The 26,233-nt window shown below is 43.5% G+C and overlaps 5 protein-coding genes across 5 annotated transcripts; 2 read left to right on the forward strand and 3 right to left on the reverse strand.

Moving 5' to 3' along the window:
- MONOS_14038 (uncharacterized protein) lies at window positions 1-804 on the forward strand (the record flags this gene model as incomplete). The annotated part of the gene is made up of 2 exons (XM_067866804.1): window positions 1-47; window positions 300-804. 2 exons carry the CDS (start codon window positions 1-3, stop codon window positions 802-804), a joined length of 552 nt encoding a protein of 183 aa, XP_067728903.1.
- Window positions 805-2,016: 1,212 nt separating this feature from the next.
- On the forward strand, window positions 2,017-4,551 carry MONOS_14039 (putative cell cycle checkpoint protein). Its single transcript, XM_067866805.1, has one exon. It carries the CDS (start codon window positions 2,051-2,053, stop codon window positions 4,142-4,144), a length of 2,094 nt encoding a protein of 697 aa, XP_067728904.1. The 5' UTR covers window positions 2,017-2,050; the 3' UTR covers window positions 4,145-4,551.
- Window positions 4,552-4,987: 436 nt separating this feature from the next.
- Window positions 4,988-10,854, reverse strand: MONOS_14040 (putative casein kinase I-like). The gene is made up of 3 exons (XM_067866807.1): window positions 10,031-10,854; window positions 6,358-9,825; window positions 4,988-6,030 (listed from the first exon to the last, which is right to left on the reverse strand). Exons 1-3 carry the CDS (start codon window positions 10,845-10,847, stop codon window positions 5,057-5,059), a joined length of 5,259 nt encoding a protein of 1,752 aa, XP_067728905.1. The 5' UTR covers window positions 10,848-10,854; the 3' UTR covers window positions 4,988-5,056.
- Window positions 10,855-11,203: 349 nt separating this feature from the next.
- On the reverse strand, window positions 11,204-13,617 carry MONOS_14041 (uncharacterized protein). The gene is made up of 4 exons (XM_067866808.1): window positions 13,562-13,617; window positions 13,108-13,514; window positions 12,714-13,021; window positions 11,204-12,620 (listed from the first exon to the last, which is right to left on the reverse strand). The coding sequence occupies exons 1-4, from the start codon at window positions 13,605-13,607 to the stop codon at window positions 11,954-11,956; spliced, it is 1,428 nt and encodes a 475-aa protein (XP_067728906.1). The 5' UTR covers window positions 13,608-13,617; the 3' UTR covers window positions 11,204-11,953.
- A 2,527-nt stretch (window positions 13,618-16,144) lies between these two features.
- MONOS_14042 (uncharacterized protein) lies at window positions 16,145-17,988 on the reverse strand (the record flags this gene model as incomplete). Its single annotated transcript, XM_067866809.1, has 1 exon — window positions 16,145-17,988. The coding sequence occupies one exon, from the start codon at window positions 17,986-17,988 to the stop codon at window positions 16,738-16,740; it is 1,251 nt and encodes a 416-aa protein (XP_067728907.1). The 3' UTR covers window positions 16,145-16,737.
- Between the last annotated feature and the right edge of the window lie 8,245 nt (window positions 17,989-26,233).

Below are 26,233 nucleotides of genomic sequence, written 5' to 3' on the forward strand. Positions count from 1 at the left end.
ATGTCATTTCCAGCCGGGAGAGAGCAGATCAATGAAGATCAATTTATGTTTGAGATGGAAGGGATTTACAATAAACCTAATTACATTTTGTTGGAAGACAGGAGAGAAGGGAGAATAATTGACGTTATGGTAGATAAAGAGAATATATGACCGTTTCGTTCAGAAAATATTTACGTTGGAGGAGAAAAAGCAAGCAATAAAAAGACATGTGGGCGAAAAGAAGAGCCGTGCGATTTGATAAGCACATCCACCAAACATAATCTAAGATTTAATATTTTGAAACTGAACATCATTAAAAGAGTGCCTGTTGACGAGCCACTGGTTGATTTTCAGTCTGTAACTGTTTCATCGAGTTCAGATGCTTTTTCAGTCGCATTAACAGCCACAGATCCAAGTCGAGGAACACTTCGAATTGGAGCAAATATGGAAGCTGGGAAGTCGACTGCGGTGTTCGGTGAAAAAAATACCTTTCTAAGGTTTCAGCACATTGACACTGAATATCCAGATGCTGTAGAAGGAGATGCACTAAACATATTTTACGGAGGATATAGTTTATCTCTTTCAGACGTCATCTTAAGACCTTGGAGCACTGATTTATGTGGTGAAAACGTGATTGGAGGGGAAGGAAAACTTCTTCCATATAAGCTGATTAAATGCTATAATTTCGACGTAGATTTTTCACAACTTGTTATCTACGGAAGTAATGGAAATATTACAAAGAAATGTCAGCACACAAGCGATGAAGATAGTAAGAGATCATCTTCAATGGAAGATTATTTTAGAGAGAATAAATCGAATGAATGAAGAGGACAATCAGCTGTGTTCATGGGATTCTGGACTTGTTTATCTGCACCGTTTTTATGAATTGGAAATTAACGACAGTTCTTTTATTGACATCAGCGATGGTACAATTATTTCTGATTTATCTGATCTACGCTTGAGCAATTGCAGTTTCATAAACAACCATCCCGTTGATCAGGATTGGGAAAAATATCCTTCATTGCATCACAACATTAGATCCAATGGAGGAGAGCATAATTGGATTCGGGTGGAATCGTTGTTCCCAGGAAGTGATGGACTTGATGGAAAACCATTCGGAATTCTTTCGAGTATTAAGCCAATTGTACTTGCTACTGAATTCTTTGACTCTTGTTTCTTCTCCAATTCTGAAGAATATCACATTGAAAAGCAAGGAAAAGAGTAATAAAAATAAACTGCCAAGCAAAAATGAAAATGAGAAAGAAATTGAGGCAGTTGTGCACGTGTCATATTTGTTTCCGTGTGGACTTACGTTTGAAGTGTCCAAAAAAAAGAAAGGAGAAGAAATGAAATGGGCAAATTGTCCAGTTTTTGAATATACAAATGAGACAGAAATGAAAGTAAGGATTCCACAATCTTTGTTAGAAGTGGATGATCGCACATCAGTTGTCTGCCGCTTGACATATCCGAGTGGAGTTATCAATGGAGAAAGGATTCATTCGAAAGATGCGGTTTTAGTGAAACAGAAGAAAGAAGGTCCAAATACTTTATCTGCAACACAGATAACAGCAATCATTGTTTCTGCAGTTGCTTTTGTCGTTGTGACAGTGGTCGTTGTGATTGTGACAATTGTGTGTGTCACCAGAAGCAAAAGACGAAAGCAATCAATCAATATGAAGGTTTTGGATAATTGATGCGGAGTGAATTTTTCATAAACCTGAAAATTTCAGTTTTCTCTTCAGTCTTAATTTTGTTTTTGATTCGTTTTTGTAATGTTTTTTTTTTTTTTTTTTTTTTTTATTTTGGAGTGCATGATCCTTCAGGTTCACGTCAAATGACCAACTTTTTATTTTTTTTAAAATTTATCAGTTGTTTTTCTTTTTATTTTTGAGCTTGAAATTGCTTCTGAATATTCATGATTAATCGACATTTGAAAAACAAACTATTTTTTCGATACTGTATATGGAATGCATTTCATTCGATTTGTTAGATTGAATCATGAATTAAAAACGATTCAAAAAAGAATAAATGATGGTTACAGCAAACATTTCTATTTGTCTTTCTTAAAGAAATGGATGAAAATGTTGAATCGACATATCAAGTTTCTTTTCTGTGCAAAACAACAATTTCTATGATATCGAATGTGTTTGACATTATAAAGTGGAAAAAGCAACAACTCGTAAATATGCTTTTTGGAGAAGATGGGATTAAACTTATTGCAGTTGATGATGCCAAAACTCTTCAAGGAACTATTTTCCTAAAAAAAGAAATTTTCTCAGAATTCACTTTCGCAGAATCTACTGACCCGTTTCCAATTACACTTCCACTTGAAGTTTTAATTGACTGTCTTCATCTTTGTTCTATTTCCACTCCAAATGCAATACTTACTTTATGCTGCCAACGAGATAATAGTGCAGTTATTTTGACGATGCAAGAAGGTCTAGTAGTGACCGATTGCACTGTTAGAGCAGTTGAAACTCTTGATCTTCCACCTATTGATTTTGACGCAATTCCAGTTGCTTCAAAAGCAGTAATACAAACTGATAGACTTCTTTCAGCAACTTCAGAACTTGGAATAGAAGAAGGTCAATGTGTAACTTTGGAACTTAACGAACAAATTGGGCTTTCACTGCATTCCGATGGAGATGCAACATCTCTCGACGTGTTAATTCCTCCAAATCTTTTCCAAGAATTGGTAGCAATCAATGCTCAAAAAGTTACGTTTTATACAAAAACTTTATCGCATTCTCTTCTCTGCGATTTTTCAGGAGTAAACATGAAGCAAGCAACAACAACCGTTGGATTAAGTGCAGATGGTGTTTTGTGTGTTTCGCACATGCTGCAAATGGGCGGAGGAATCGAAGATGCGATAAGAGTGTCATTTTTTGTTATTCCTGTTGTTGGGGATGCTGAAGATGAGCTTGCGATGAACGACTCAGAGTTTAAAGGGGGGAACATGGCACCAGCTAACGAGAACACAAATGAGGCAGATATGGAACATGCAAAGCGAATGGAACAAGAATTTGATCGAAGTGGCAGAGAAGGCCATTCGCCTCGAAATGAGTGGGCGCAGGAGGCTGCAGCAGGCAACGAAAGAGAAGTAAATGAGAATGAGAATGAGTGTTCGCTGCCGCTCACAAGTGAAGTTCCCAATAAATCTTTCACTTCATCATCATCATCATCATCAACTTCTTCTTCTTCTTCTTTATCTTCTTCACGTTCATCTTCGCTTCGGAGTGGATTTGAGTTCGTGGACGACGAGACATTGGATGAAGAGTTGCGAATGGAGGCGCTAAAAAAGCTTCATTTAACAGAAAAGGAAAGCCAGTCACAAAGAGAATTGATTAGACAGAAGCAGATAGCAGAAGCTCAGCGTCGCATGAGAGCAGCAGCAGAAGAAGAGAGAAGAAGGAAAGGAGAAGGAAATGAAGAGGATGATGAAGAAGAGGAAAGAGAAGGGGCAGAGACGACAGAAGGGGAGGAAGAAGGAAGGATGCACAGGTCGATGAAAGAGCAAGGAAGACTTCACAAAAAGAGGAAAGGGAAGAGACAGCTGATGATTGACGATGAAGACACAAGCGGAGGAAATGATAGTGGAAGTGAAAGTGAAGGTGAAGGATTTAACATGCGGAGAAGATTAAATAGAGGCAGGGCAGGGTATGATGATGAAGGAAACGAAGACGAAGGGGAAATGGGGGAGATGATGAAGAGTGAGACAGCGATGGAAGAGAACGATAGAGATAACATGCGTTTGCTGGAGCGTGATGCTGAAGTGATGCAAGAAGACGACGTGGAAGGAGAGGCGGAGGCAGAGACTGAGATTGGCTACAGCACAAGCAGCCAGCAGCAAGTTGCTTCTTCTTCTTCTTTCACTGCTTCATCACAACCAATTTACAAGTTTTCTTTTAATCCTGCTACAAGCTCTCGTTCAAATTCATCTTCCTCGTCTTCCTCCTCCTCCTCCTCTTCTTCTTCCTCTTCCTTTTCACAGTCTTCACAATCATCTCAAGCACAACATCCTCATCTGCTGAAAGGAAAAACAGATTCTTCTGATTCTTCAGCAGCAGAAACAAGACTCGACTCGGAGCAATCACTTCAGACGAGCGAGAATAACAAAAATGCAAACAAGAGAAGTGCAAAAGGAAGAGGGGGTGGGAAAAGATAAGGCGATGTTTTAAAAAACAATTGAGTTTTTTTATCACTTTTTTTTTTTCATTTTTTTTAGTAGAATTTATTTTATTTCTTTATGAAATTAATTCTTTTATCGTTTTTGATTTCTTTATTGCTAAAGTAATTTTCGTTTTATTTGTTTTGTTTTTTTTTTTCCTCACAAAAATATAAAAAAGATATTTGTTCGAAAACACGCCTAACTTTCTTTTTTTTATTTATTTCCAAAAAAATAAAAATCTCAAGCCCAACAAAGAAAGGTATGAAATGGTTTGTAAAAAAACAATAAACTGAAGGAAGAAAACATTTTCAGAATCAACTGAAAAAAAAAAAAATCCATTGAAAATTGAAACGAAGAAATGATGTGGAAGGTTACAGTCAAAATCAAAAAAAATTAAATAAAAATTAAATATTTATAAAAAAAAGAAAATAAATAAATAAAAAGAAAGAAAGAAATAATAATAGTGGAAGAAAAAAAGAGCAATCATTAGCCAAACAAGGTTAAAAAATCGATAAACCGAAAACGTTATTTATTCTGTTAATAAAATCTCCTTCACGGCTATAATTGTAACATTTCAAAATAACATTTCTTTTTTTCTTTCATAAGCAAAAACACATAAAAATTGAAAAATCAAAAATTTTTTGATAAAAAAAAAAAACAAGAATTTTAAAATAAAAACATCAAATTTCAACAAAAAAACATTGTTTATATTTTAATTTTTTTTTTTCTAAATGTAAATTGAATAGATACAGCCTTCAACCAACACCCATTTCTTTCTTCATTTTCTCCTTCAAATTTCCAATTTGTTTCCTCTTATTTTATTTTATTTTATTTTCCTTTAATTATTTTATTACTTAAATATTTAATCGTTTTATTTTCCCCTTCTCAACTTACCCTCTTTTTCCTTCTTCACACATCATCCGCATCAATCGAAGGCGGTGACATAGGCGTCTCCGACGAGTTCTGTTCTGTTCTTTCTGGCTGCTCTGCTTCTGCTTCATCTGCGTCTGCTCCAACTCTTGACTCTGCATCAACACCCACTTCCATTGGAATATTTGACATGCCCGGCAGATTTGACATGTTGGGAACATTTGACATGTTTGACATGTCTTGTGCATTTCCGGACTCAAAATTGGGGAGAGCAGAGGAAGAAGGCGAATGAGAAGGCAAAGAAGGAGAAGAGGAAGGCGAAGAAGGAGAATGAGAAGGAGATTGTGTGGGTGTGGGCGTCTGAACAGAGCTGAGCTGGTATGTCTGCGGCGCTGCTGTTTGCAACTGGGATTTTGGGTGTGTCATTGTGTTGTCAGCAAAGGAAGAAGGAACAGATGAATATTCATTGAAGGAAGATCCAGAATTGAAACCAGGGTTAGAGTTAGAGTTAGAATTCGGATTAGAGTAAGAATTAGCATTTGAGGAAGAATTCGTCATTGTGTTAGCATTGGCAGTGGAAGACGAGGACAATCGAGAGGGCAGTCTGGGTGTAGATGCAGAAGGTCCCAATGTGACCGTGCGGGAGGCGCTGCGGAATGTTGGGGAATGAATGAATGAATGAGTGGGAGATGGAGAAGGCGTGGCAGAGAGAGAGACGAGAGAAGGGGAAGGTACGGTGTCGTTGAGGATGGCAGCAGCTGTGTTGAGTGTGGAGGCGATGGAAGGAGAAGGAGAAGGAGAGGCAGAGACAGAAGTGGAAGAGGAGGAAGAGGAAGAGGAAGAGGAAGAAGAGGAAGAAGTAGAGGAAGGATGATATGAATGAAATGAAGCGATTGGTGAGACGATGTTCGGTGTTGACTGGAGTGGCGTGAATTGTGTTGAATGCGCAGGCGTAGAATACAACTGGGACTGCACTGCTGGCATTCTGGGTGAAGAGGAAGGAGAATGCTGGACTTGCTTTGAAGAAGGAGAGGAAGAAGGAGAAGAGGAGGGAGAAGGAGAAGGAGAAGGAGAAGGAGAAGGAGAAGGAGAAGGAGAAGGAGAAGGAGAGGAAGAGGAAGAGGAAGAGGAAGAGGAAGAGGAAGAGGAAGAGGAAGAGGAAGAGGAAGAGGAAGAGGAAGAGGAAGAGGAGGAGGAGGAGGAAGAAGAAGAAGAAGAAGAAGAAGAAGAAGAAGAAGAAGAAGAAGAAGAAGGATATGTAATATGATTGATTGAAGGAGCATCAGAGATGTTTGCTAAAGAAGCAGCAGTTTGTGTCTGAGGAATGGGGTTGAGGATACGGTTGGCTCTGGGTGACTGGGAAGGAGAAGCAATAGCTGTGCTTGGAGAAGAAGATGGAGAAGAAGAAGAAGAAGATGATGTTGTTGGATTAAAATCAACCTTTCCAGCAGCTGTTATTGATGACTGCAGTGTCTGTGAAGCTAAAGAAGAGATTCCTTTGTCCTTCTCCGTTTGACCAAGTGCTGATGATTCATTGGCTGCATCTGAATTAGAAGCTCTGGGTGAAAACGTCTTCTCCATCGGATTCACTCTGGTTGAAGAAGACGAAGAGGAAGAAGAGGAAGAAGAAGATGATGATGAGGAAGAAGGAATTTTTGGTGTGTTTGTGGTAATTTTGTTGGAAGAAGAAGAAGAAGATTCATTCAACTGACCTCCAAAGGCAGCACTTGCATTGTTTGCATCAGTCCCTGTCTGTCCAGCTAATCTTTTCTCTTTCTCTTTCTCTTTCTCTTTCTCTTTCTCTGCATTCATCTCGTTCTGCCTGTGTGTTCTTGTCTGATTGTGACCCTTTGGCTGAAACGGCGGGATTTCCAGGTTGAGCGGAGACCTCGTTCTGATCTGTGTCTGTGGCTGTGTCTGTGTCTGTATTTGTGAAGGTGATTGTGCTTGTGACTGAGATTGTGATTGAGATTGAAAAGGTGATTGTGTTTGTGTCTGAGAAAGCGGAGTGAACGCAGACGGCTCCTGGAAGATGCGGTTGGCCGATGTACGAAACGCAGCAGCGGAAGGCGCATCAAACCTGCGCGGATGCAACGCACTTGCTGGTGGAGACGGGGCAGCAATGGGCTGGCTGTGAGGGAATGGCTGAAGGGTGTTTACTTCATTTCTGTGGTGCTGTGACTGGGACGGCTGGATGAAGTTTGAGGGCAGTTGCTGATTGGATGAAGATGCTGCTGCTATTGCTGCTACCCCTGTGCTTTCAACTGCGCTTGAGGAAGAAGCAATCTCTGCCCCTGCAAACGGCTTCTCCTTCGCCTGACTCGATCGGTTATATGCCTCTCTTTGCTGCTGGCTCTGTGTGTTTGCAGCAGCAGGAGAATTAACAGCAGAAGTCGCAGAAGCAGCAGCATTAGCTGTATTTGGAGGATATCGCTGCATGGGAATGAACGGAGGAGGTTCATAACGAGCGTTGTGCACAAACAGAGGCGCCTTTGCCGCGCCATCTGCGCCAACACTGTCAGCAAAGCCGCGAATCGTCTGCTTGTTGTCTCTGCCTCTGAACGGTGGAATGATCATCTTCGACATATCCACGCCATACTTCTGCGCACGCTGTGTGCCGAACGTGGTGGAAGAAAGCGACGCCACGGGCATCCCACCCACATTCATCGGCTTCTGCTGCTGGAACATCTGCTGCTGCTGAGGTTGAGGTTGAGTTTGTGGTGGTGGTTGTTGCAATTGCTGTTGTGGTTGTATCTGCTGTGTCTGTTGCGACTTCTGTCCTGTCATTTCAGGGTGCTGCTCGTGAAGTGCAAAGCCATAGCCCATTTGGCCGTTCGGAGGATAGCCAGCCTGCTGCTGTCTGAACATCGGCTCTCTTCCTTGTGGCTGAGTCTGTGCCTGTCCTTGTCCTTGAAATGTGTTGTATCCTCCTCCTCCTCCTCCTCCTCCAACACTCTCCATCCCTCCACCTCTGGCTGCAATGCCTCCTTTTCTATCACCTACACCTTCTATTCTCCTTCCCTGCTCTCCCATTCCTCCTCCTCTTTCGCCATTGGCAGCAGCATTCGCATTAGCCATTTCCTGTTTCTTCAGCATCGCCTGCCTTTGTGCTCGTCGTGCCTGCATCTCCTCAAACGTGGGAACTTCAGGAATTTGGAACTTCTTTCTCGCTGCCAACATTCCCCCCATCTTTGCCTTTCCAGCCATTGGAGCTTCTCTTTCTCCTCTCTGCATAGCAGCACCTGCCCCATCTCCTTCTCTTTTGTCGTCGTATCCGTTTTTCTCTCCGACGCCCCCACCGCCATTGCCTTCTCTGTTGGACAATTCATTTGACACAGCTGGCCCTCTCATCTGTGCATATGCCGAATTCTGCTGCTGCATCCGAGGCGCCTCTCTCCCGAACTGTGCAGAAGACGCAAACGATGCCATGTTTCCGTAGTTCTGCTGCCCGCTCCCTTTCATCGGCTGCACTGTTGTCATCCCGCCGGCAAAGTTGGGCATCCCAATAATCCTCCCTTTTGAATCTGTGTTCATCTTCTTCAGCTGCAGCGGCATCGATGGATCTCCTCCTTTTCGCTCTTTTCTCGCAAATTCTTCCTCTGCATAGCCATCACCTGCCGTCTGCATATTCTCCCCTTCCTTTCTAATTCCTCCTGCCATTCCCACTTTGCTGTCATATCCTTTGCCTCGTGCTGGGTTTAGCATGTCTGTCGATGTCGCATTCGCAATCAACGGTGCTACTGACATCATCTGATTGTACCTTCCTCTTCTTTCTCCTCCTCCAATTCCTCCTCCACCACCACCGCCAACATTACTGCCAACCGCTGAAGAAGCCACTCCGCTCTTCTCCATCTCTCTCTCCTGCTGCTTCGCCCTCATCTTCTGCTGCTCTGCCTCTCTCTGCTTCCTCTCCCTGGACTCCGCCGATGACAGAACTGAACCCGTTCCGTGTGTGTTCACAGAAGAATGCGATGCCAAAGCCGACCTCTGAACGCTGCTTCCCCGCGGAGAAGGAGAATGTGGCTGCACCAGCGAAGAAGAAGAAGAAGAAGCCTCTGTATTTCTGTCTGACTGCACTTTTGTGTTGTTCTGTGCACCGCTCATCGTTCTTTCATTGCGCTGAAGATACGACTGCCCGCATCCCACTGGATTCATATGCCCTCCTTCTGCAATCCCCCCAGAAATACCTCCAGGAATCCCTCCCTGTGCCCTCTCAGCCTCGTTCTCTTTCTCCTTCGCTTTGTTCTTAGCGTCCTTCGCACCGCCTTTGAATGCCGGGATCACCAAAGTGCGCGGGTCAATCACCATCGCCAGACGCGGCTTCACCGGCCCCACCCTTTCTCGCTGTGTGTTCCTCTCTCTCTCCCTCTCCCGCAGCCGGTTCCTCTCTTTCTCTCTTTCTCGTTCCGCCTCTTGCTCCTCTGGTGACATCCGCTCGTCCCCTTCTCCCCTCCCCTTTCCGCTCCTCATCTCAGCTGATCTCTCTTCGGCGTGTCCTTTCGCTTCTCTCTCCCTCTCTCGCCCCCATTCTGCTCCTTCTTCTCTCTTAAATGCTCCACCACCGCCGCCGCCTCCGCCGCCTCCTCCTCCTCCCTCGTGTTCTCTTTCCAATCTCTGTCTTTCTCTCCCTTTGCCCTCTCGCTCTCTCCTCTCTCTTTCTCTCTTTCTCCGCTCAATCAGCCCTTGCAACCCGCCTGGCGCAAGCGTCCAGTCATAAACATTGTCATAGACTGCGTCTTCGCGTGCCAGCAAGTCCCGAAACAGCTTCCGCAGATATGGATAGTCGGGCTTTCCATCGAATCTCAGACCTGACAGATAATTTGAAAATAACAAAACAAACAAAAAAAAAATGTGAAAATTGGTGTTTAGGTAAATGAAATTATAAAAATTTCAATAAAAAAATTTCAAAAACTACATTCAAAAATCATTTGTTAATCGTGCAAATGAGGTAATTAAGAAATAAAAATAAGCAAAAACAAAAAAATCATTTCAAATACTCAAAATTTTCACTACCTCTGACATATGTGAGAAATGTCGCAAATTCGGTCGGGAGATGTTTGCATAGAACATCAGGAGGAGTTCCCATTTTGATTTCTCCGATCTTTGAATACTTGACTCGCTTGCTATGGGCTTTTAAGCCTTGCCACGGAAGGCTACCTGCCACAAAGTAGATAAGCATATATGCCAGCGATTCCAAATCATCTCGCCTGCTCTGCTCGATGCCAATATGTGTGTTAACACTGGCATAACGAACGGTTCCTGTAATTCCCTTCGTATCTCGATAGGGAATATGTTGATGCGTGCGGGTGTCTCTGTATCGCTTTGCGAGCCCAAGATCGATCATATACACTGTGTTCTCGCGTCTCCCTCTTCCTAGAAGAAAATTGTCAGGTTTTATATCTCTGTGAATGAAGTTTTTTGAATGCAAGTACTCCACTCTCGTGATTAATTGATCAGCTAACATGCATGTTGTTTTTATGCTGAGTCTTCGTCCGCACAACGTAAAAACATCTTCCAAGCTAGGACCTAACAAGTCCATAACCATGATATTATAGTCTTGTTCAATTCCAAACCAACGAATGTTTGGAATTCCTGTTCCACCTTGAAGCATTCGATATAGTCGCGTTTCATAATACAGCTGCGGTTGACGAGTTCGTACTTTCTCTAGCTTCACTGCAATTTCTTCTCCAGTTGATATGGCAACGCCTTTATAAATCTCCCCAAACGAGCCACTGCCAACTTTTTGATTTGTCAAAATGCGATATAACCCTGCAATAATCCATTCGGAGCATTCTCCACCAGTGGAATCTCTAGATATATGCTTGTCCATGAACTAACAAATGATGATAAAAGATGTTATCAAGTTATTACGACAACAGGAGAAAATTTATTTAAAAATAATAGGTAAAGTAAAAATTATCACAAAAAGAAAGCATCATCAAACCTAATCTTCTTACAAAAAATAAAAATGTTTAATAGTTGTATGCAATTACGAAATATTTCTGAACTTTCACTGTATATCAAATAGTTGGCTTTTTCTTATAACCTGATCAATTACCCAATTTCAGAATTTCATTTATTTACACAAAAAACTTTGATGGAAGAATAATTGCAGCACTTTTAAAAAATCAAGATGTTAGTCATTATTTAACGAATAAAAAAGAAAAGAAAAAACGAATATTCATCTTTTAATGAGAAAAATTATTTGAAACACATTTTTGAAAAGAAATAGATTTTAAAAAAAAAGGAAGTGTTATAAGTTTTTAAAAACAACTGTATCATGTTCAAATTTTCAAATTTTATTCGTATAAGGACTTTAAGAAATTGTTCAAAAAAGAAACTCAACAGAAAGTCAAAGATTTTAGAATAACTTAAAGAACTTTATTCAACGAATCCACTCGAAAACAAAAACTGTTTATAGAAATTGTTTTTTCAATTTACTGGTATAAAATCTTGAACAGGAAAGGAGGAAAAACAGTTAAAATACGTTTTTTTTATTTCAGAAATTTAAAAAAAAAAAAAACATATTAGATATTGCTTGGTTAAAGAAAATGATTCTAACAAACAAAAAAATATTAATAAAATCAAACAGTCTCTTTATAAAGAAATGCTTGCAGGCTGCAATTTCACAGAGCACTCTTCAGAAATAACAAAAACGTGTATAACAAAAACAATCATCACTCGAATTTCAAAACAGAACGAGAGGGGAAAAAAAAAATAAAAAGAAGGAGAAAGAATAAAAAACAATGAGAACAATGAAGGGAAAAAACCATACTGACAGACTAAAACATAAAGAACTGTAAAAAAAGAACAAGTCAACTCAAAAAATGAAAAAAAGAACATAAAGTGATTAAAACAAAATAAAAAATGAAAAAAAATAATAATAAATTAGAAATATTTTGTGATCAAATTATAATTCGTGTGATGTGTGTTCGTTTAATAAGAACCAGGGTGCCGAGAAGAAAGAAATGGAAGAGCAGCACCCGGAGAAATCTGCCCAATTGCGGAATTTTGCTCGATGTTGACAGGAGAAGGAGAGAAGCTTGAGGCGTTCTGATACCTTCCTTGGTACTCTTCAGAGGTGCTTGTGGAGTTTGAGCTATGTGAAGGATCATGAGAATTTGAGGCGAGTGAATAAGAAGGATAACTGGCACCATTTGATGATGATGAAGATGAGGAAGAGGAAGAGGAAGAGGAAGAAGAGGAAGAAGATTGAGAAGAAGAAGAGGAGGAGGAAGAGAACTCAAGTGGCGGAGAAGGCGGAATGAAAGGCGACTGTCCGTAGCCAGAGCCTGCCTGTGAAGACATGCTGCGAGCATTGCCTGCCAAAAGAGGTGTTTCGATTGGAAGCTGAGTGGAGTCGTTGAATGCGGAAGGAGCGTCGCTGTAATTGCCCAGCTCTTCTTTCTCTGACCGGAATTCTCGGCGCTTCTTCTTCTTCTTCTTTGTGCGCTCTTTCTTCTTTTTGGCTTTTTTCGCCATCTTCTTTTCGGGCAGGTGTGCTCCTTGCAATCCAAGCAGCACAAATGTGAAGAGAAGGGCAACAGGCTGCAGCGACTCAAACACGAAGTAAAACCCAAAATATGCCCAGTAATACTCGCCCCTCAATTGCGAAAAAAAAATTAATTGTTTATTTCATTTGAAAATGAAAAAAATAATGCAATTGAAAAAAAGAAGAACTTTAAATTTGTCAAACCATTTGGTATTGTCATTTTCAATATCAATGATTAAAAGATTAAGTTTGTTTTGAAGAACATTACAATTAATGGCAGCAAAGAAGCACCAGCAAAATCTTCCAAAGAAGCAAGCAAATGTAACAATTATCATTGAGCACAAAAGCAAAACACGCCAATGTAATTTTGACAGTTTTGAAGAAGATGAAAGCAAAACATATACAAGTCGACCGCCATAAAAGCCTATTGAAAAAACGATTGCTCCGTATGCAACAGTATTAAACTCTTGACTTGTTATATCAAAATTATCAGAATTCTCATTTGTTAAAAACTAAATTTCATATTTATGAATGAAAAAGTTTTGCATAAAGGTTCAATCGTGAATTTTCCAATTAAAGTATTATAAATGCTGCAAACATATACTATCGGCTCCACTATTACCATGAGACAGGTTATCAATACAAGAACAACAACAAATATCACTTTCGATAAGACAATCCATTTTTTTGAAGATTGGGTTGAAGAAACAGCATTCCCGATCCAAAGTGATAAAAACTGCCATGCCATGAATAACATAAGCCTTGGAAGCTGTTGTGAAAAAATGTTGAACACAACATAATCTCGAAATGGAATTGGCACAAGCATAAAAAATGTTCTCATAAATGAAAACAAGGCAAGAAACATTAAAAAAAGTTTCTTTACAACATTTTTCTTTGGTCCAGTTTTCTTGATTGTGTCAATTAGCTGTTGGGTTGAAAATAGCAAACAAAAGAAAAAAACAATAAAAAGCAAATAAAGAGGGAAGGCCCCTTGCCCAAATAACACTTCAACAATAACAAATTAAATGTACAGTGAAAATGCTTTTGCAAACGTGGGCAATATGCAGAATTTGTCGTTTGAAAATTTTGAAGGGGCATTTTTTTATCCCCAAAAATAAAAAATAAGTTATGGGTCACAAAATATTTATGATATTTACAGTTTAAATGAAATTATTGCTGATCAGTCCAAAAAATATGTTGATCAAACATTCGATTGTGTGTTATCTTTCGAATCTTGATGACAAAAATCTACTGATTTTTATTTTCAGAATTAGCATAACTCCATTTACACAATTTATTATTCGAAATTAACAAACTTATTATTCGAAATTGGTAAATGTGTTATTCAAAATTGGTAAACTTCTTATTCAAAATAAATTAAATTGAGTATTTTTATAAAAAAAATTTATTGTGAAAAATTGGTTTTTGGCTAAGTATCGGAAAGAGATAAAAATATTTTATTTTTTCATTATTCGTTAAAAGGATGAGTAATTGAACCTCTAATATGGTTATTTGTCAATAAACATGAAATTTTTTGATAATTCTGAAGAAAATCATCTTCATAGGAATCTTTGATATTAAGAATGATTTCACCTCACATTGTTAGATTGCACATTATTCAATCAAAGTGTAAAATTTTCTTCAATACAAAATGCAGAAAACGAAGAAATTTTATAATAGAATAAATTGGCATGACCTTCTATCATGGCATCCTTTTTTATCTGTCCCAAAAACAAAATAAAGAAATAAAATTGAATTTTTTGTTTCATTTATATGTTAAGAATAATGGAAATTGAGGAAAATTCCACAGAAATGAACTCTCCTCATATCTTATTCGAAACTTTCAGCAACAGTGAAAGCAGTTTGCACTGGTTATTCGATAATGAAATGATTTCCAATTCAAAGAAATGCTCTCAATGCAACGAAGATATGTATTTCTGCACGTATCCAACAAGAAGATTTGCCTATCAATGCAGAAAATGCAAATGCAATAATTCTATTTTAATAAATACTCCTTTTTCCATTCAAAAGCAAAAAATGAACTTATATTACAAACTATTTTTAATTTCACATAGGCCTGCAGCCGCTTCAGGCCAGATCTCTTTCAGGTCTTTGTGAAAAAATTACGGCGGAAATTTATGCAATTAGCCGACATGCTTGTTATTCGGATTCAAACTCAAAAAAATAAAAATTTGGAGGTGTTGGAAATGTTGTCGAATTGGATGAGTGTTTGTTACGGAAAATGAAGTATCATTGTGGCAGATCCAAAAAACAGGTTTGAATATTTGGAATCAATGAAAAAAAAACCTTAGGGTAACAAAGCATTAATTATTCCAGTAAAAAAAAAGTATTCAAAAACTCTGCTTAATATAATCACAAAAACCGTTAAGCCTGAGATAATGATATATTCAGATTGTTGGAAAGCTCACTCAAAGTTGCCAGAGCTTGGTTTTGGAACGAAACAGTTGATCATAGCAAGGAATTTAAAAATTAAATAACAAACTGTTACACAAATAACATCGAAGCTGTCTGAAGTCGGTTTAGAAGGTATTTTTCACTAAATGGAACTAGCCTGCGTCACATTAAAGATTTCATTGCCGCATTTAAATTGTTAAAAACACAGTCTAAACCGGATATAATCACATCGGTTTTTGCACAACTTTTTGTGACTATATCCGATTGTGATAATATACGATGATGCTACACACAGAAGAAAATAAAAAAATATACATTAATTAATTAATTTTGGGTCAAATATTTAATTTTTGATAATTCTTCATTAAAACGCATTTTTCAATAGAAAAAACAATTCTTATTATTTATACACTTTATTCAAACCTATTTCATCATAATTTTGAAAAAGTAAAAAAAAAAAAAACCAAAAAATTTGAACAAAAAAATATATTTTTTATTAAAAAAATCACCCACAATGATAAAAAATGTGATTATATATTTTCAGCCCTGTGATTATATTCGATGGAAAATGAATGAAAAACAAGCAACAAATGTATGTACACAGAAATGTGTGATAATAAACGAAGTTGATAATATTTGATGTTATTATATCCGGTCTAGACTGTATGTGAGATTTTAATTTCATTCGTAAATTAAACATTTGTAACTTTTCAAAAAGGATATCACATATGAAATATAAAATTTTTTCTTTGAAAAGAATTATCGAACACAACCACATATAAATATTGTCTTAAAAAATTGTGATTGTTCTATGCGATTATCTCCTATTTTATGTAAAATTCAAAGCCTTACAATTATGAGGGGAAAAATAGAATGAAAAAAAAAGAAAGAAAAACAAATAAATTCATTTTATTTCAATTGTTCATTCAAAAGCAATTTAATTTTCGTTTTCCCACTGAGGAAAATTATTTAATCCGATATCGAACGAAAGCGTGATTTCAAAGAGGAACAGCCATATGTTATTTATATTTCAAAAATGAAATGTTATTGAGGACTTTATTTTGGAAAGTTCAAACAACCAACGATTTCTAACAAATGAACAAAGAATTTGAAAAAATATATAATCCAACTTCCATTTGATCGATTTTGATATTATTCTTTTATTCTCTGTTTAATTTTTTTTAATAATTAAAAGAAGTGATTTGTTATTTTAAAAATATTATGAGTTTTCAAGGTTGTGATAAAAACCCAACAACAACAATAACAACAGCAATTTTGATGATTATATTTTCAAAAAAATATTGAGCCCAATGAATCTTTGACCCTTCAAAAAACATATCCAAATATTTTTTGGCTGATATGTTTGATGCGCAATCATTATGAAAACGAATATTTCTGAATTTTTTCCTTTCTCATTCGTTTCTTGGGGAAAACAAAAAAAGAAAAAAAGATTTCAGTTATTGAATACATGGACATTATGATTGTTGTTTGAAGTGGATGAAGTGATTCACCGACAGCACAGTTGCCATCAAACAAAAAGTGTAAACAGTCATCTGCCTTCTCATTCACGAACAGCAACACCCTTCAAAAAAATCCCTGCTATCCATAAATGCAGACAGATTCTGCACAGCATCTTCACCTTATTTCTTTTCTTTTTTTTTCGAAATATTCATATCCCTCTTGCATCTTCCCCTTCCAGAAGCACATAATCGTTTCATCAAATCAAGTCTCATTATATTCAACTGATTGGGAGATCCCTTTGCTTCTCTTCTTCCCCTTAATCTCCATTCCCTCCATCCCTGGTCTTCTCTCCTCATTCAAATGTGCTGTACCCACTCACAAGACTTCCACTTTGTGCACTTCCACTTTCTCTTTTGCCTCTGTCTGTTGTTTCCTCCAGCCCAATTGCGTCAGACACTGTCAGGACAGCACAGTCAGCCGGAAAATGACTGATGAATGCCCGCTTCAAGTCTGTGAGTGTTGGCCTGGCGTGCCGGTCCATTGACAGACAAGCGATGGCTGCTTTCACTCCATCTGGCGAGCCTGCCCTCGCAACATCTGGTCTCTCCCCATTCGCTATCTTCTGTCCCGCCACCTCTGCTGGATACTCCCCAAACGGGATCTCCAGCGTCAGGCACTCCAACAGCATCATCCCTATCGAAAACACAACAGACTTCTTCGTTGCCCCCATCTTCCTGTTCATCAGCAATTCTGGTGCCATCCACCTCAAGCACTCTTTCTTGTAATCATCCTCATCCTCAAATGCTGATGAGGGTAGAGAATCCTCCTCGTCATCATCACTTGCAGAAGTCACAACTGTTGATGATGAGATGGAGGATGAATCAGAATCATCAGATGAAATGAAATCAGAGTGCATCACAATGCAGATCACCATATGCTCAGAGAACAGCACAATATGGGGACTCAAATTGGCCAATGATTGAAGCTTGTTTTCCATTTCATCAAATGAGTGAAGAGCGAGATTAGCCACCCAGAACAGGATCTGAGCAGAAGTCACCTCCCTCTCCTTCAAGCTCCCAATTGCCATTTCTTTCTTCTCATTTCTTCCATGCAATAACATAAATAGTGAATCTCTCAAATCCACAATCAGTTTCTCATGTGGTGATGAACAGGCCATTGCATCTACCAGATTCGACATTGAAGAGGTTGTTGGACACATATCCTCCATTCGAACAAATGTCGAATCTGAATCCGTTGTTGAAGTGGATGAAATGGATGGCGATGGCGTTCGCTTCCTTATCTCTTCTTCTTCTTCTTTCTCCAATGCCCATTCTGGGATTTTGTCTGAGTCTCTTCCAAGGATATATTCAGTGGAGCCACTCTCACTCAGCAAATGCTCTGATGATTCCGAATGCCCCAAGCTTTTCGTATCATATATTCTCTTCTTTATCCTCTCGTCATTTTTCTTCTCTGCCTCCCTCTCCGCTCTCCTCCACTGCTCTTCTGGCGACATCTCCATTGTCACCATCTCAAATGCTTTTGGATCTTTTTTCACTGTATCATTCACAATCTCTCTCAGGTCTTTCGCTTCATTCTTTGCCATTCTCCATCGAACAGCCAGAACAATTGAAACAATCAAAGCTATCAGAAACAACACAGCAAATATCACAATCACAATCAATGCCCATGATGATTTTACATCTTTTCCACTTTCAACAAGTTTTTCATCTCCATTTGCTTTTGTCTCTGTTCGGTTCTTCAGAACATGCCTTGCAGTCGACGAACGGGAATCACCGTTTCCAAACAGAATGCACACAGAAACTTCTGCTTCGGCTGGTGCAGAGCAGATCATTGCTTTCTCAATCCAATAATGTGCTTCCGTCTCTGAAACAATTGCTTCCTCTTCCAGTTCATATGTTTCCAGAGATTCTGTGCTCCCAACAGCAGAAACAACACGCACGCTCAGATTGCACGGGAGAAGCAGCATCCCGCCCAGAATCAGCTTCATTTCTTTTCCGCTCTCTTCCATATTCACTGTCTCCAACCGAGGGATGAACAGTGCCGATGCCCGTTCTGCTGGAATCCCCATCAGCTCGCATCCACCATCCATAATCCACAGCGATGTGCTCGGCTGCATCCCATCCCCTCCCTTCAGGCTCTGAACATCCACCATCCCATTTCCACTGCACAGCACATTCCGCCGCATCGAAGGGTACTTTGCCATTGATGGGTTGTTGTTGATGAATTCTCCTTTCACAATCGTCACGCTCCCCCCACACATCGACAGCCCTCCACACGACACATTCGCAATCGTTGTGTCTCTCATCATCACCAATGAGTCTATGCAATCCACCAACGATCCACTCCACTCGCACACACCTCCATCCCATTCCACCCCTTTCTCCATCCTTTGTGTGTCTTCCAGTGCAAACAAGCATGCACCCATCACCACATGATTTGCTCCACAGATGCCAACATCCTTTCCTCTCTCTGCCTCCGATGTGCATCCAGTGCACGTGCAGTTCACCAATTCCAGCCCCTCTGATGCACCGCTCTCCCAACAAATCACCGATGGAGAGCTTGTCTCTCTGCTGATGTTCTCGAAGCGGCTCAGCGATATCCCGCAAATGGATGAGACTTCTGAGTCTTCATTCTCATTTCCTCCAGTCCACACATGGCTTATCACTGCACCCTCCACCAACTTTGCTCTTTTCACTTCCACCTCTTTCACAGACACATCCCCGCTCAAAGCCCCAATCTGGACAAGCGACTTCGCGCACTCAATATCCTTCAGCACCACTTCTGTTGCCATCAGCGAGCCACACTTCCCAATTTCAATCAACACGTTTTCGCAGCTGATCCCTCCAATCGAGCATCCCCACATCTTCATCCCACTCTCTCCGCCGCGCTCCCCGCTTCCGACGCTAAACAGCACAAATGGAACTCTCCCAACACCTGCCTCGCCTTCGCTGCTCACACCAATGCTCCTCAGCTCAGCTGTTCCTGATGCCACCTCCATGAACATTTTGTGCGAAGACACAAACGAACCAGAAAAGACAAACACCAGCTGCTCAAGCTCCACCTCTCCCACACTCTCCACCACACAATCCTTCGTCTGCTTCATCCCAGACCTCACATGCACCTCTGCTTGCTCTTTCCACTTCGAATGCACTCCCACTTCTGCCAGCTCAATTTCGCTTTCAATCTCGCTTTCCCCATCCACAACCAGCTTGCTCTCATATATCTTCGTCATGTGGCCCAGCCCATACCCGATCGAAGCACACGGAAGTGCCCGGCTCCCACACTTCTTTGTGTCCAGCCCAGCTCCTGCCCCGCTGCCTGACACAAATATCGTGTCTGCCTGGTACGTCATAATGAACTCCAGCAGGTTCACCGGCTCAAGCGCATGCTCGCATTCATCCATCCCGTAGATTGCGTTGATTTGGTTGTACACCTCGCTGCTCAGCACCAGCTTGAACTGCGTCTCATTTATCTGCGATCCGATGTCGTGGCACTCGATGAACATGTCTCGCCCCACATGCGCCGTGTTCGATTCAAACTCGATCCCCGAAAACATCATCTCCACGTCTCCTTCAACTGTGCTCCTCACATACATCCCTCCTCCTTTCCCATTCCTCGTCGAGCAGCTGCACTGCCGCACCTCCGACTTCCTCACCCCAATCCTCCCTCCTTCCTCCACACACATCATCATCATCCCCCCTTTCTCGCTCTCCGACGACACACACACCTCAAACACACACCCCACTATCTCCACATCCACACACCTCGACGTCCCGCACTCCATCACACTCGCTCCTTCCCCATTCCGCTTGATCCCTTCCAATGTGCTCCCATTCACAACCACTCCCGACCTCTCCCCCGAACATTCTGCCCCTTCCTCGCAATCAATCTCAAACACTGCCCCTCCCCACAGGCTCACAGACGATCCATGCATCTTCTCCACTTTGCACTCCCTCACTCCCCGAATCACAAACACACTTCTCTCGCAAAACACATCCTTCACTCTCACCTCTTCTGCCTCCATCTCTCCTCCCATGCACACCACAAATGAATACCTCCCCGGCATGTTCGCGCTGCTCTCCGATACAAACTCACATTTCGCCAACCCCAGCTTTCCCCCTTCGTTCACAATAATCGCCCCCTTTCTGCTCTCAAACCCTTTCCCCACCTCAATTCCAATCTCCCTTATCCCCAGCCTTCCCCGGTTTTCCATCCATGCCTCGCTCTCTCCTCCTGCCCCTCCGTTCTCCATCAACAGAATCGCTTTCTTCCCTGTCTCAACCTCACCATCACCCCCCTCAATTCCAAAACCCGACAAGTCGTATCCTTCCCTCATCACACTCGCATCCTCCACCACAACCTTCTTCTCCCCATCATCCTCTTCTCCTTCTCCTCCAATGTGCATGAACCCTCCATAAAATGTCTTGCACGGCTCCTTCTCGCTTCCACACCGCCTCACATCCAGCCCCCTTGTCGACACATGCACTGTGCTGCTCTCATAACTCATCACAAACATCAGCAGGTCCACAACCCCCACCATCTCATCTTCCCCACAAAACGATTTCTCGTCCCATCCCATTCCTTCCAACAACACATTCAGACTCTCTTCATTCACACTTCCATTCAGGTCTGCTGCCACCACAAACATGTTCCTCCCCATCCATGCCTCATTCCCTCCAAATATCATGTTCTTCACTCCAAATGGCAATTCCCTCAGCGCTTCCGTGCACATCAAATACATCCCTCCTCCTTTCCCACTCCTCCTCTCACACACACACTTCTTCACACTCGTTCCATTCACCTCCATTCTCCCTTCCCCTTTCACACATATCCCTATCCCGCCTCCCCTCAACGACCCTCCGGCAAACACATCCTCCACCTTGCACCCATTCACAACCACTTCTCCAAACACACTTCCTCTCAGCACCACCCCTTCTCCTCCAACCTCCGACTTCAGCCCCACAAACGAGCATCCATTCACAGCCATCCTGTTCTCCCCGTTCCATCTCCCACCTCCCTTGCTCCCTGTCCCAACCACTTCCACAACACTGCTGTCTCCAATACTCACATCCTCAAACTGCGTGTTTTCAATCAATCCGCTCCCTGCCACTGACACCTTCAACACAGGAGCCAACGTCCAAATCCCTTTCACCACGCACCCTCTCACTGTCAACTCCCCACATTCCACAACCACAAAGCTGAACCCCAGCCACACCCCTATTTCCTCCTCAACAATGCTCTCTGACAGCTCCACCCCTCCCACATACGAGTACGAATAGATCACACACCCTTTGCTCCCAGGCAGCTGCGCCCCCACCAAAAACTTTATCTTCTCAACCTTCAATCCTTCCATGTTCCGAACAACTCCTTCTCCTCCTCCTCCTGCCTCTTCATCCAAACCCCCTCCAAATTTCAGTGTTCCCATCTTCTCTTCTCCACTCGCTCCGCCTGCCGATCGGATCACAAACCGCGACAAGTCATAGCTCCTCCTCACCTCGCACTCCCCGTCAATAATCATTTCCTTCTTCTCGCTGCTCGCCTCTGTGTTCATGAATCCTCTCCAGAATGTTGCACAGGGGTACGCTGTGCTCCCGCACCCAACCATGTCAAACCCCTTCCTCCCCACACAAACACTCCTGCTCACATATTGCAGAACAAACATCATCAAGTCCACTGCTTCTCCAAAAAAGTGCTCCCTGTCTCTCCCTCTCATCTCCACTTCTCCTCCCCCTTCTCCTTCTCCACACACCACATTCACTATCGACTCTGCCTTCACTGTCCTGTTCAGTGACTCACATTCCACATACACATCCCTCCCCTCTCTCGCTCTGTTCCTCCCAAACACAACATCCCTCAACAACAACTCCCCCTCCTTCCTCCCATTCAGCCTCATCCATATTCCTCCTCCTTTCCCTTCCTCCCCCTCTGCCACACACCCCTTCACCTCTATTCCTTCGATCATCACCTCTTCTTCTTCTTCTTCTTTTTCATTCTCTTTCTCCTCCTCCTCCTCCTCCTCGCTTGCCTCCCACCTCAGCCAGCCCCCCTTTCCCTTTGATGACACACACCCATCCACCATGCTCCCATTCCCAATCCACCCTCTCTTCACTCCCCTCAGCACAACAACCGCCTCTCCACAACTGCAGTTTCCCATCTCTACCCCACTCACATTCACTCTCTCACACTTCTCACACACAATCACCGAACTGCCCTCTCCATCCACCCCGCCAATAAATGCCCCTTCAACACTCACTTCTCCTCCTTCCACATCAAACACCCCACATCCTGCTCCAAGCCTGATGTCCTCTATCCTGATTCCGCTCATCTCCAATGACCCTCCACTTCCCCTTCCTATCCACATCCCCATTCCTGTTGTCTCTGCTCCTCCTCCTGCTCCTGCTCCTTCCTCTCCTGCCTCAAATGAGCAGTTCACAATCGAACACTCCCCGGCCCTCACCTCTATCACCTCCCCATGTGTCGATGTGCATGGAAGGCAAAACCTCAGTCTGCTCAGCATCAGCCCCACCATCCCTGCCTCTCCTGTCAACTCCAAATGCCCCTCCCTTCCAACCGCCACCAAAGCCCTTGTCTCCTTCTTCCCCTGAATCGTCAGCCATCCTCCCTTTCCCTTCACCGCCCCATCCACCCTTCCATTCCCCACAATCTGCACTATCCTTTGCCCTTCCCCCATTTGCTTCACCCCATACACCACATCCAAGCACGGCCGCACCTCCTCCCCACAATCCTTTGTGTTGCTCCCCTCCCCTCCATTCACAAACACAATCGCTTCGTCTGCCGGAAACAGATACGGCAGCATCGACAGGCTCCGCCCGCTCGCCTCATCATACACCCACAGCTGCTTCTCTTCTCCATCCGACTCCCTCGCCGACCCACTCCACCACTTCTCGTTCACCAGTGCTCGTGCATCCGCACACACAACATACGCGTTCTTCCCCTCATACGCCTCGTTCTCCCCAAACTCCACCATCTTCACACTGTATTTCACATTCCTCGATCCCAGCACCAGATACATCCCGCCCCCTGCCCATCCCCACTGTTCACCTTGTTCCCCCAAACCCTGTTCGAATCAAACAAAAACTCTCCTCCTTCCTCAACCTCCACGTATCCCCCTCCTCCCTTTCCGCTCCCTTCCCGGCACTCCACTTCAATCAGCCGACAATCCTTCACAACCACCTTCTCCAACCCCCCAACGACCCCTTCCATCACCCCTCCTTTCCCACTCTCTCGAGCCACCCCTTCAAACGTGTTGTTCCCCATTTCCATGCTCACCCCTCTCTCAAATCTCACTGCCCCATGCTCCCCAAACACACATGACCCAACTGTTGAGTTGCCCCACTTCGCCGTTGCCCCTCCCCCAAGCTCCACCAATCCTCCCCTCCCTCCTCCCGTTATGTTCTCCAACACCAGCAAGTCAATCACCCCTTTTGCTCCATCGCCCTTCACAACAACCACAACAACACCAGTCTCTGTCAAAATGTTCACATCCTTCACTGTCACATTCCGCAGCGTCATCAGCCCTGCTGTGCACTCTGCCACACAATATGTCGCAGCCCCTCCCTCTGCTTCCATCTCCCACTTCTCCACACACAGCTCCCCTCCGCTGCAGCAAAACAAGCTTCTCCGAGCTGGTGCAAACGAGCTCGGCACTCCCATTTTCATCCCGCCAAATCGCCCCACCCCTCCTCTCGTTCCAAACACACACTCTCCACCCCTTCCACATCCCTCGCCACTCCAACACCCGCCCCTTCAACTGCCCCTTCAATATCCACCTCCTGCCTTTCTGCCACTATCTCTGCCCTTATCATGTATGACTCCACAAGTCGGATGTGCACCTTCCCCACCCCAAACCGCGCCCCGATCGCAAACCCAACTGACCCGCACGGATACCTCTCAAACCCACACACCCTGTAGTCCACCCCTTCTTCCCCCACATACCCCGGCTCTTCCCATTCACTCACACACACCCAAAGCGGAACATCTAGCTCCTCCCCTTTGTCGAATCCAACATGCTCATTGCTTGTCCCTGCTGCCTCCACCCCTCCCACTTTCACACTCTCCGCTGTCACAACCCTCCACAGCTCCTCTGCTTCCACAAACATCTTTGCCCCTCTTTCTGCCATGTTGTCTTCGAATGTCAGCCCTTCCACCAAATAGTCTCTTCCCACTTCACCTTCCCCAATAAACTCCATCGCCACCCCTCCTCCACACCCTCCTCTGTTTTCCTTCTTCAATGCCCTGCATCCCACAAACTTCGTCACCACCCCGCTCTGCCCAACCCTCACCTTCCCGCTTCCCTCAACTCCAATCTTCAATCCCCCTCCACACCCCCCTTCCGATATGCTGTCTCTCACAACATTCCCCTTCCACTCAAACACACTCCCTTCCCCAACCTCCACATACGCTGCCCCGCCATCCCCGTCTCCCACCTTCCACAGACTCATGTTCGAGTTCAAGATCTCCACACTCTTTCCTCCCTTCCCACACACTGCCCTCCCACCATCCACTCTTCCCACCCCTGTCAGCTCCGATCCTTGCACGCTCATCGACCCTCCTCCCTCCACATGCACAAGCCCTCCTCCACATGTGGTGCTGCACCCACTCACTGTGCACGATGACACTGTCACCCATCCTTCATCCCTCGCTTCACAGAACGGACACTCGCCGAAACAGATCCCGCTCATCTCCACCTGAGACAGAATCACACTCCCTCCTGTCGCCTCAACAATCCTGAACCCCACCATGCTCCCCTCCTTCGCAACAACAACCACACTCCTCATCGTCAGCGCCCCTCCAATGCTCTTCACAAAACTTCTTCTCCCGTTCAGCCCGCAAGGCACCTGAATCCCCACATTCCCAATTGTGGTCGTCGCCTTGTTCACCACCAGCCCGTCCTGCTTCTTTTCCCCGCTTCCCCCCACATCCACCACACACCCTGCCCCTTTCCCTTCCACAACAACAGTCCCTTCCCCAATCACATGCTCCCGCTCCAGACTCACACTCATCTCAATCGTGCTCCGAAGCCCCAGAATGCTCCCCCGCTTCTCCATCGCATAGTCCAGTGTTCTGCACCCAGCTCCTTCGTATCCACATCGCTCAAAATCCCAGCTCTCTGCTCCCCCGACTGCAATCACCGACGGCTCTGGCTGCAGATACAGCACAAGCGGGATCCCGTGCTCACATCCATTCTCATACCCCATCGCCCCTGCCCGGTCTGACATATTCGTGATCCATCCCATCCTTTCGCTGTCCACCACCTCCGACAGCTTTTCTACCTCCATGAATATGTCTCTCCCCGCCTTTCCTGCACTGCACCCGCTGAACTTCACTGTCTTCACATATATCTCTCTGCTCCCTTCCTCCATCTTCACCATCATCCCACCTCCAAACCCTCCTCTTCCCCCTCCAACTCCCCCTCCAACTCCCCCTCCCTCATTTCTCATCCCCGCACTGCACAATGAAAACTCCGTGCTCAGCCGCCTCCCAACTTCCACTGTTCCGCCATCCGACACAACCACCTCCACTCCCCCGCCATTCCCCTCCATGCACACCCCATTCAATGTTCCCCCATCAATACTTATTTTCTGCCCAAGCCCCACAACCCCTGACACAATCCCCCCATCTCCCCCTCCCACAACAATCCCTCTCAATGTGCTGTTCCACAGCTCAACACTCCCTGCTCCCTCACTTTTCAGAAACCGGCTCCTCTTTCCTCCTCCTCCTCCTCCTCCTTCCACACTCGAATTCCTCACGCTGACAATGCATCCTCCTCCACTCACCTCCACAAACGATCTCGACTCCTCATATCC

The sequence above is a fragment of the Monocercomonoides exilis genome, assembly GCF_001643675.1.
Source record: "Monocercomonoides exilis strain PA203 chromosome Unknown scaffold18-1597598, whole genome shotgun sequence".
Taxonomy (NCBI): Eukaryota; Preaxostyla; order Oxymonadida; family Polymastigidae; genus Monocercomonoides; species Monocercomonoides exilis.